Raw genomic sequence first — 10,230 nt, 5'->3', positions numbered from 1 at the left:
CAGAAGTAGTTAAGCTATCGAACTAATATGAACAACAACTAAACCAGCAATACAAAGACATCGGAAATTTCGATTGAAAATCACAATAACCCCAAGGCGCTGAAGGCTAGTTACATCTATTGAAGCTTAATCAAGAACAAAACCGCAACTCAAAGGCTCCAATAACAAAATTAAGGAAATATTCCAGAGAGAGACCTACGCAAGCTCTAAGATAACATTCAAAACCAGAACTAAGACAATGAATCAACCAAGGGGAAAGAGAAGAAAGAAGAATCGAACATTTTCTGACGGTCTCGATATCGGCGCCGGATCGACGAGCGGCGTTGACAGCTTTCTCGTCACGCTTGGCGGCGGAGTTAGGGGCTTTCTTACGGATAACGACAGGCTCCCAATCCTGAGTCATAGGTCCAACTCCTGCCATGGCTTCGTTCTCAAAATTTGCTGCAACTGCCTTTTTTTTTTGACAAATTCTAGGGTTTCTTTCTCTCTGTGTCGATGAACAGATTTAACAAACAAAAAAAAAGTTGGGTGAATAAAATAGAAAAGCCGTGCGTGAGCTTCACGCTATTTTTTTTTTTTTTTTTTCCTCGGATGATTGATTTAACAAAATTACATAACAAGACCTTTTCAATGTACAACTTTTTTTTATAAAGACTTCTCAAAGAAAAAGACACTATCAAATTATTTTTTTTTTTCCCAATTTTTTATAACCAATGAAAACTATATGTTATTTTCAAGCATAACTTCCAAACTATTTACTGAAAAAGATACATAAGATAACTTACCATCTTTTGTACTAGATTCATATTTACACCTAATTCTCATGTATACAAAACCAAATATTCATAACTTACCAAAAAAATTTCACCAGCTAAAAATTCAAAATTCAAGTATTTTTATTATATATTAGAATTTGATCAAAAGAATAAAATTATTCAACTAGAATCATCATAACCCCACATGAATTGTGTGTAGTTTGGTTTGTAGTTTAGTGAAGAAGGGGGTAATCTAGTAAATTTAGTAGTTGGGGGGGTCCCAGTTGGTGAAGAAAATATCTCTGGGCACATATGGCAACAAAATTAAGAATATTGGATCCTCTTTTTATTTTTATTATATTTTTTTTTTACTTCAAACAAAAAAAAACGGACAAAGCAAAAAAAAAAAAAAAATACTCTGACCTCTTTCTCTCTCTCTCTCTCTATCTCTTATTAGCTTTCTTCTTCTTCTTCATCGTATTCAACTTGTACCGAGATTGATTCTATTTCTTCCGGATCTTACGCAACCACTCTCACCTCAGGTTTCTTCTTTTGTTTCTTATGGCTCCCTGTTTTTAGTTCTTGACACGCATCTGTTGTTTTTTAATGATGGTTGTTTGAGAAATCGAATCTCCGATTATTACATCATGTCTTCTGAGATTCTCTTAAGCTAAATTGATTATATAATATGCTTATTACATACTCCAATTCGATTATATCCTGTTACCAAACCTAAATGTTGAGCCTTTCTCTGTTGTTGTTTTGAAACTTTTTATACGTGTGAGCCATCTTCTGTGATTGAGTTATAATGATGGTTTTGTGATCCAATGCTTATGTTTGATTTGAACCCCATGTGCACTATGCTCATCTTAGTCGCAGTTTCCTACTAAAGCTCTCTCTTTTTTTTTTTTTTTCTTGAGATACCTTTGAGAATTATATATCAATCCTTTTTTCTTTGTTTCAGGGGAAAAAAAATGTGTGTATGTTGTAGACTTGAAGAAGACGAATATGGTTATCTTTCATGAAGTTTTAGTATCATCCATTAGTTGTGTTTAGAATTACTGGGAACGGCACTTTTCCTCTGTTGTCATTGAGAAGTTTGGAGCCCCTTTTTCACAAAGGGGGACGTAGCTGGTTAGCTTGAGAATTTTGGAATTTGGTAACAGATCATGCCTTACTTTGCTCAGAGGCTTTACAATACTTGCAAGTCCTCGTTCTCTTCAGACGGACCAATATCAGACGAGGCTCTGGAGAAGGTTCGCAATGTCTTGGGTATGATTATATATATATGCACTTATCGTAACTCTTTGTCCAGTGTTTTTTTTCAGTTTCTAGCATTTGTTATTTAGCTCATCATTGCCATCCTTTTGAGTGCTTGTGACAATGACTTGTTTATGAATTGTGTGGCCCCACGACATGTCAATTAGTATATCTGATCATTCTGCAATTACCTTATCTGAGTGCATTAGTTAAGGTTTTGGTGGCAGTAATTATATATTTATGTCTCACTTTAGTCTTAAACACTGTGGTCCCCTGTTGCACTTATAGCCTTATTTGTAATCTATGTTTCAGAGAAAATCAAGCCATCTGATGTTGGCATCGAGCAGGAAGCTCAATTGGCACGGACCAGGTCTGGTCCTCTCAATGGAAGTCTTCAGTCTCCCCCAGCAATAAAGTATCTTCATTTGCATGAGTGTGACAGTTTCTCTGTAAGCATACTGATTTGAATGCTCTATGGCTGATTAGTATCAAAAAGTTAGTTATTAAGGATTCCTAATGGCTACTACAAGATAGTCAAATGTGGGATTGAAAGGGTGCATCTTATGTGATCTAGTTTAAGATGACTTAGATAGAACATTGCATAAGAGTCCCAATCTAATTTCCTAGGTTTGTATAGGAATGCTTCTGCTTGGAATAATATGCCAGAAACCGAACTTTCAGTAGAGCAAGGTTCAAATGCTCTGAAGCGTGAGATGATTTTAATATTCTCTTTTTCCGCATATTCGAAGTTAGGGGAATAGGGGGGCATCCAAACATGGTTTTTGAGAGAACCTCAGGAATCCATCATTCAAGCCATGAGCCTGAAGTCTGCAAAAAAAGCCTATGACAAATGATCTAGAAAGTATGAGTAAACACAGTTTGAGTCAATTCTGAGTCTGTCTCTAGTTAAAGGTTCTATCTTTCTTGTACCACCCACCAATGATGTCTCTCAGCTGGTTCGTTTTGTCTATGTTGTCAAAACAGATAGGAATTTTCTGCATGCCACCTTCCTCTATGATACCTCTGCATAACCATCCAGGAATGACCGTGCTAAGCAAGCTCGTTTATGGTTCAATGCATGTGAAGTCATATGATTGGCTAGAGCCTGAACTGACTGAGCCAGATGATCAACCACAAGGTAAATGTTGTCTTTCCCTTACTCTCTCATTTTTAAACCAATTACTCTTCTGGTCTAATTGTAAAACTCTTTTGTGTCATAAGCAGCAAGACCCGCTAAATTGGTGAAGGATAAAGAGATGACGGCTCCAACCCCAGCAACAACATTATATCCGAAAAGTGGTGGCAACATTCATTGTTTCAAAGCCATCACGCATTGTGCAATTCTTGACATCTTATCTCCACCTTACTCTTCTGAACATGATAGGCATTGCACTTACTTCCGGAAATCCAGAAGAGAAGACTTACCAGGTAACACAATTAAGCTCCCGAAACACAAGATTAGAAAATGCTTATACTTAAGGGGTGTTCAATCCAAATGAACCTCAAACTCAGAATCTTTGAATGATAATGACTTGGTGGGATTGTGAAACGGAGCAGGTGAGATAGAAGTGGATGGGGAAGTTGTGACAGACGTGACTTGGCTTGAGGAATTTCAACCACCTGATGACTTTGTGATAAGACGAGTTCCGTACAGAGGTCCTGTTATTAGAACTTGAATGATATAACAACTCTCTCTTTACTTCTTTCACATAAATTTGGGCGGGTTTGGATTTTTATTTTTTATATATTATTCCTTTTGGGAAATCATTTGAAAATTTGGGGTCTTCTTTTTATATTGCAAACGACGGGATTGTACATACCATTGTGATACGGTGTCTCAGTTTCATTATATTGCAAAATATTTCTAATGGTTTTTTTTTTCTCTTCGGTAGTAGACTTCTCTGATGGCATCTTTTATCTTTTACAAAATCCCTCGAAATAACGAGAAGGGTACGTCACACCCAGTTTTCTAGGTTGTGCATTTGGTAACGAAGTTGGGACTAATTCGGATATATCGGAATAAAGATCATGGGGGTGTGATTTGACTATGTTAAAAAGTATAGGGGATAAAGCGCGTTTTTGGTTTTTTCTAGGGACCTTTTCTGCTAATAAGCCTCACAAAGCAATATAGACCCAAGAGGCCAAGAATAATCAAATTCTGCCTCCACCGTTAGACTATGTTCCATTCCATCACGCTCTATCGTTTCACTAACATTTTTTCATTAGATAATTTAGCTTGGTGATCAAAAGAAAGAAGATAATTTAACTTCCCACTTGTTCCCTTTTAGGGTTCTCGTGTAAAAAAAAACTGAAATATCGATATCCTAGATGATGAGCATGATGTTCAACAACCAAACTAACTCATATAGTCATATATAGAAGTCGACTGGTTGAAGCCTGTGGTTTGTTCAAATCTTTGCATTGTGATTTTAATCATGATTCGTTACTTCAGATATCTTAAATGTTATGAATTTTTGTTTTTGTTTTTACTATTTTTGGGAGTAGCTTGATGTGGAACATGTTAACAACTTAGAAGAGAACCCATTAATTACTTACTACGTGAATTTGTAACTACTCTACAATGTGTTTTTCATTTTTCATCTCCAAATTAATATATAAAAAAAGATACGTAGGCATGTGATGGAGGAAGAATTCGAAGACGGTGCCTTATTTTGCGGCGATTCTTTAGGGCAACATGCAGAAAAAATTTAGCTTCTTCTTGCATGCATTACTTATATAAATAAATATACATATCAACTGGACAATGTCCTTCTCTATTCAAATTTTAATATAGTATATATAGGTATAGAGATCTCGCTGCTTTGCGCATGTTAAACGTACAAATTTTACGTGGCAAAATTTTAAAACAAAACAGTAAGACCTTTTTAGTTATGAATATGTGAAATAAAAATAATCAATTAACTAACATATACTGTTCTAGAAAAGTTGATTAATTTTGTATTAAAATTGTTGAATGGTGCAATTATATTCTTTTCAGTTTAAAAAAAAAGTAATTAAGATTACCTCAATTCGGTGATAGACTGTTACTGATCATCATCATGTTGAGTCATTACCACGTTGTTGACCGGTATTGGTAATGGTTTAGTAATGATAAAAGGCTCTACCGGTGTAATTGCTGAAATGGAAAAAAGGAATTTTCTTGAAAAGAACTCGACAAAAGATTCTCTTAACCAAATAAACTCAATCTCGATGAATGGAATTAGTAGTACAAATATAATACTTCTAAAAGAAAACACTTTGAATATATATATCTATATACTCCACAAAAGAGAGCATGGGAAATGGAGGAATTGTGAATGAAGTGTCGGTACGTAAATAAGTTAGGACAAAACATAGTTTCCTCATCTTTCGATAGAGAGAGGAGAGAAGAGAAGAGAGGACAAATATTCGAAGTATTTAATTAATAGTGAAGAGAGAGTTGATGGGAGAGAAGGAATCGTAGAGAGTAGAGACTCATGTGGGCACTAAATTTGAAGATCGAGGCGATCATGGTAAAAGATTTCACACATAAAACAGAAAACTCAAATTGTGCATACATATCTATATTAATGAATAATGACTACGAGCGTTGAAATTTGATCCTATCGCGTTTTTCATATATGTTCCAAAATGCTTGTATAGATATGTGTGTGCATAGACATAGAGTGTCGGAAAATTGCATTGGGACGGTTTACAATTAACTTGGTGTAGGGTTTGAGGTCCTTATATTCATTTCACACGGTTAAATTGTGTAAAAAGTGTTTGTACGTATTTGTCTTTCTTCTAACTACAGCTTATATATGTTTACAAATTCTAAATCAATTCACAAAATGACAATAAAGACAAAGATTGCTCTCTGGAAAGAATAATCAAAAATGACAATCAAAGACAATTAGTTATTATATAGTTACCCTCTCTCGAATTATATACGAATTCTTTGGTAATTAATAGTAAACCCTACAAAAACATATAGTTACATCTATAAGCTGGTGAGTTAACCAATGCCTTATTGAAAAGGGTCACTAATAATAAAACCAAAACGATAAAAGACAACTTCTGTTTTGTACATAAGTGAACCCAAGAATCTTTGGGAATCACATCCTTAGCCATTTGACAATACTCCCCCTTCTCTTAGATTTATAAGTTTTGTTTTCAATCGTTGGGACTGAAGACTGTCATGTATTAAATTAACCTTAGTATATGAGAAAAATTACCAATATATAGTACTCCAAGAAAAAATTTCATCGAGATATAGTAAAAAAAATTTGTTCCAAGTAAATTTTTCATCGAGATATTAAAAACTCTTATAGGCGTTTCATTCTACCACATTGTAGTCGGTTGGGATAAACAATAATTTGTACGTCTTGTATAACATATCGGTGTCCGAATAATCAAACGGTTCAGATCGATATCTCATTTATTCCATTTGAGTTTTTCCTATGCTAATCTGATTTTATTTTACTTTTGAAGTTGTTTTTGAAAAACTCGTAAAAGTGGTCTAATATGACAAAAAGGTAAAGCGTAGTCTCCGGCAAAGGTCAACTTAATAGGAGATTATTAAAAAGCAAATTGTTATAAATACAAGAGTGGTTTGTTCGGATTGAAATGTTTAATACATCATCCACAAAACTACAATTCTAATGACACAAAATATTCGACTGCCAATTGTATACACATATGGACTTGACTATTTAAATTAAACCAAGATGCTTAGTATCAAATATGCGATTAATTTACCAATTTAATTAGCCTAGCCCTTATCACATGATTTATGAAAGGCATGTTAGGTAAACAGAACATCTTTTCTTAGCAAAATGATACAGATTTTGGAATATGAATTCATCCTCAGTCACACCATATATTCAATTTTTGTTAAAAGAGAGAAATAATTTTGAAGAAATAAGGCTAGAAGTTTAAGTTTATACGTCTTTGTCACTAAAAGAACAAACGGATATTTTTCTGGTCTGTTAACAAAAATGAAGCAAAACCTAATAACAAATGTGTTTTCACCAAACGGAAGATTCCAACACACTTTTCCATAAAAAAACACTTACACTTACACGTAAACATGCATGACATAGATAAGAATATATATGTCTGTCAACATATATTATATTTTATGACAAATAAGAAGACTATACAATAATGCTTATATAGTGTGTGTGTGTGTCTACATATATGATCGTAGTATTATTGAAGCCAACGCCGAAATTATCATAGAGATACATATGTAACTTGAGATTTAACCTCTCTCTCATGTGGGTTTTTTTTGTTTGTTTGTTTTTGAGTAACTGATCTCGAGAGCTAGCTAAAGGCACTCTCGCCGGAGAGCCATGGCCTGGACATCTCCACCGGGAAAATGCTACACGTATCTTGACCTGAACAGAGAAGAGACGGTGGAGAAGAATAATGAAGAAGAGTCATCAGTTGAAGACGAAGACCAAGTCACGAGTAGTAACAACGTTAGACAGTATGTTCGATCCAACATGCCTAGGCTTCGTTGGACGCCTGATCTTCATCTGTCCTTCGTTCGTGCAGTCCAACGACTAGGCGGTCCACACAGTACGACTCACTCTATCTCTCTCTCTCTCCCTCAAGTTCTCTCTATGTGGTGGTTTGTAATGATATGTTATTGTTGTATGACTTACAGGAGCGACACCAAAACTGGTTCTTCAGATGATGAATGTGAAAGGATTGAGTATTGCACATGTCAAAAGTCATTTACAGGTTCACACCATAATCTCATCATCGTCTGTTTCTCTAAGATTATCTCAGTTTTGTTCTTATATTTTTTCAATGTTGTCATGTTTCTGATTTCAAGATGTATCGAAGTAAGAAGCTCGAGCCGTCATTATCTCGCCATGGTACGTTAGTATTGATCCGCAGACATTTATCATTCTTTCACCAGGTTTGATAAGAAAAAACGACTTTTGAACAGAGTTTGGAGCTTTCATGAGTGGACAAAGAAGCTATTTGATGAACATGATCGACTCCAGATGTATTCCATATGGCGGCGATTTAAGACATGCTTATAACTCTAAAACCGTTCCTTCAAGGTCATTCAATCATATACACAACACAAGTATTAGTTCCAAATGTCTCAGATTTCTACATCCGACCAGGGAGTTAAAATTCCATTTTTTTTACTGCAGGGTACTCAATCAAGACGCGGTCATTACAAATCTTGAAGGTAACTTTCTAATGCGACCTTCTAGCTGGTTGAGCGGGTTATGCACAAACAACCAAGACAGCATAAAGAACAAGACTCTGCCTCTGCTCGAGGTAACTACCTTCTTTTTTGTTAGAGGAACACTACTTTTGGTAAAAACATATTGTAATCTTGGTAAAATCCTTATGGCAGATTAGGAAGACAATCAATGAGAAAAGAGTCCGAAATGAAGAGGTATTATCAGTCAAACGATTAAAATCAATATCCGGAGATGGGATACAGTTACTTGAGTATGGAAATTGCAGGCAAAAACCAACAGATGATATCAACACGATGCTCACGCTCTCTCTGTTCTCGACATCATCAGGAGACCGTAACATAGCATCATCCGAGATAATAGAGAGATGAAAGTTTTAAACATTTAAGAGATTCAAGAGTAGAGACCTTTTTCTTCCTCTTCCTTAGCCGTTTCTTGGGATGAGTACTTAGCCAGGATCTGGATCAGGCTTGATTCAGATCCTGTAAGTACTTTCCTTCTGAGGTTGTATTCTTAGAAAATAAAGTAGAATCACTTGAAACAAAACACATGTAATAATAATATGTTTCCTACTCAAAAATGACAAACCAAAAACATGACTAGTCATAGTTTGATAAAATAGTAATCGATAACAAAAGGCTTAAACGTATCAAAATTATAATCAGTACCAAAAAAATCCCTCAAACAGAAAGAATATGTAAAAATACTTATCAATAATCTTCTTTCCTCCTCTTAGTCTTCTTTGCTTTCAATCCACCACCAGAATCATCAATGTCATTCTTTAGCTTTTTCGACTTCAATACATTCTTCTTCTTTGATTTCTCACTCACTTTAGACTTGCTACTACTCATCTTCTTCCTCTTCTTTTTATCTCGAGAACCATTGAGATCACCATCAACCTCATCATCATCTTCCAAATTCATTTGGTTTTCATCGTCATTACTATCCATGTATCTAACCTCATGGATCCTTCCTTTCTTCTTATTCTCTGTCTTTAAACTCTTACTACCATCATCAACATCATCACTTTTAACTAATTCATCACCATCCTTAACACCAAAAGGATCAACCTTGAGCTTCAAGTCAGGCACTGTCTGATATATAGGCAAGTCCAAACTCTCAGATAACTTCAAATGCAAGGATCTAACGTATGTCCACTTATCAGGCAAAGCATCAACTACTCCATTCACAGTCGCCATCACATTCTCGACGATTTCATCCCTTGTCATAGACAATTTCCCGACTTTGATTACACTACAAGTCCCAGTCCTAATGAAGAACATAGCACCTGTACAAGCTTTCTCAATCTGCCCTTTCCAGTTCCTCTTCGTATCAATCGCCACAGGAATCTTCTTGCTACCAAAAAACTTCTTCCCAATCAATCTCGGCAACACATGAATCAATCTCCGATCACAAAAAAACATCTCGTAGGAATCGCATAGCTTCTGTTTCGATTCGAATGATTTATAGTCTGATTTCAGCTTCGATAGCTCAAGAACTTTAGTGATCGGTATGTTCTCCGACTTGATCTTCTTCACTGCATCGTCCTTTCTGAGACCACCTTTTTTTCCGACGATGAGACAGAGCTGCGGCGAGTCTTTGGTGGTGTTGATTAGAGGATGCGGAAGGGCGATCCGGTAAGCGCTCCTCTGATGCGTCTGTGGAATATTATTCAGGTCTACGGTTAGGTAAACGGATTCGTCTTCCTCTAGAAGCTGTTGTGGCTTCTTCGTTTTACGTTTTTTGTTTCTACGTTCGAACAGAGCCTTAATTGCTATGTTCACAGTCTTGGGTAGGTTAGTTACCTGCTCCGGTAATGGTCGCGGCTGAGCTGCGGTGGTCATTGGTAAGTCGGAGAGATTATTAAGTTACAAGTTAGGGTTAGGGCTAGGGTTCTGCGGAAGATTCAGGGTTTTAGAGAAGAAGACGAAAACTTGTAAAACGAGTATTTGGGTTTCTTAAGGCCCATGATATAGTTAATGGGCTTAATTTTATTGGGTTATAAATTG

At 35.8% G+C, this 10,230-nt stretch overlaps 4 protein-coding genes across 5 annotated transcripts in view; 2 read left to right on the top strand and 2 right to left on the bottom strand.

Annotated features, from left to right (window-relative positions):
• Window positions 1-513, bottom strand: part of LOC104793196 (multiprotein-bridging factor 1a-like) — a 2,785-nt gene extending 2,272 nt beyond the window's left edge. Inside the window, exon 1 of the mRNA XM_010519508.2 lies at window positions 280-513. Within this exon, the coding sequence (XP_010517810.1) occupies window positions 280-421 (142 nt within the window). The 5' untranslated portion in view covers window positions 422-513. The remainder of the gene's footprint in view (window positions 1-279) is intronic.
• On the top strand, window positions 1,160-3,899 carry LOC104793194 (plant cysteine oxidase 4). The gene is made up of 6 exons (XM_010519503.2): window positions 1,160-1,297; window positions 1,720-2,027; window positions 2,328-2,464; window positions 3,000-3,153; window positions 3,240-3,443; window positions 3,573-3,899. Exons 2-6 carry the CDS (start codon window positions 1,925-1,927, stop codon window positions 3,689-3,691), a joined length of 717 nt encoding a protein of 238 aa, XP_010517805.1. The 5' UTR covers window positions 1,160-1,297; window positions 1,720-1,924; the 3' UTR covers window positions 3,692-3,899.
• Window positions 7,225-8,781, top strand: LOC104793193 (protein PHOSPHATE STARVATION RESPONSE 1-like). Of its 2 annotated transcripts, XM_010519502.2 has the most exons (7): window positions 7,225-7,577; window positions 7,666-7,742; window positions 7,837-7,879; window positions 7,954-8,071; window positions 8,168-8,297; window positions 8,377-8,418; window positions 8,490-8,605. In XM_010519502.2, the coding sequence occupies exons 1-7, from the start codon at window positions 7,349-7,351 to the stop codon at window positions 8,505-8,507; spliced, it is 657 nt and encodes a 218-aa protein (XP_010517804.1). In that variant the 5' UTR covers window positions 7,225-7,348; the 3' UTR covers window positions 8,508-8,605. The 2 variants fall into 2 exon arrangements, with proteins under 2 accessions (XP_010517804.1, XP_010517802.1); XM_010519500.2 differs by having other exon boundaries at window positions 8,377-8,781.
• LOC104699410 (ribosomal L1 domain-containing protein 1-like) lies at window positions 8,932-10,065 on the bottom strand. Its single transcript, XM_010414718.1, has one exon. It carries the CDS (start codon window positions 10,063-10,065, stop codon window positions 8,932-8,934), a length of 1,134 nt encoding a protein of 377 aa, XP_010413020.1.

The sequence above is a fragment of the Camelina sativa genome, chromosome 6 (genome assembly GCF_000633955.1).
Source record: "Camelina sativa cultivar DH55 chromosome 6, Cs, whole genome shotgun sequence".
In the NCBI taxonomy this organism is placed as follows: domain Eukaryota; kingdom Viridiplantae; phylum Streptophyta; class Magnoliopsida; order Brassicales; family Brassicaceae; genus Camelina; species Camelina sativa.
Note: the sequence above shows the minus strand (reverse complement) of the source record. Positions and strands in the feature narration are given on the sequence as shown.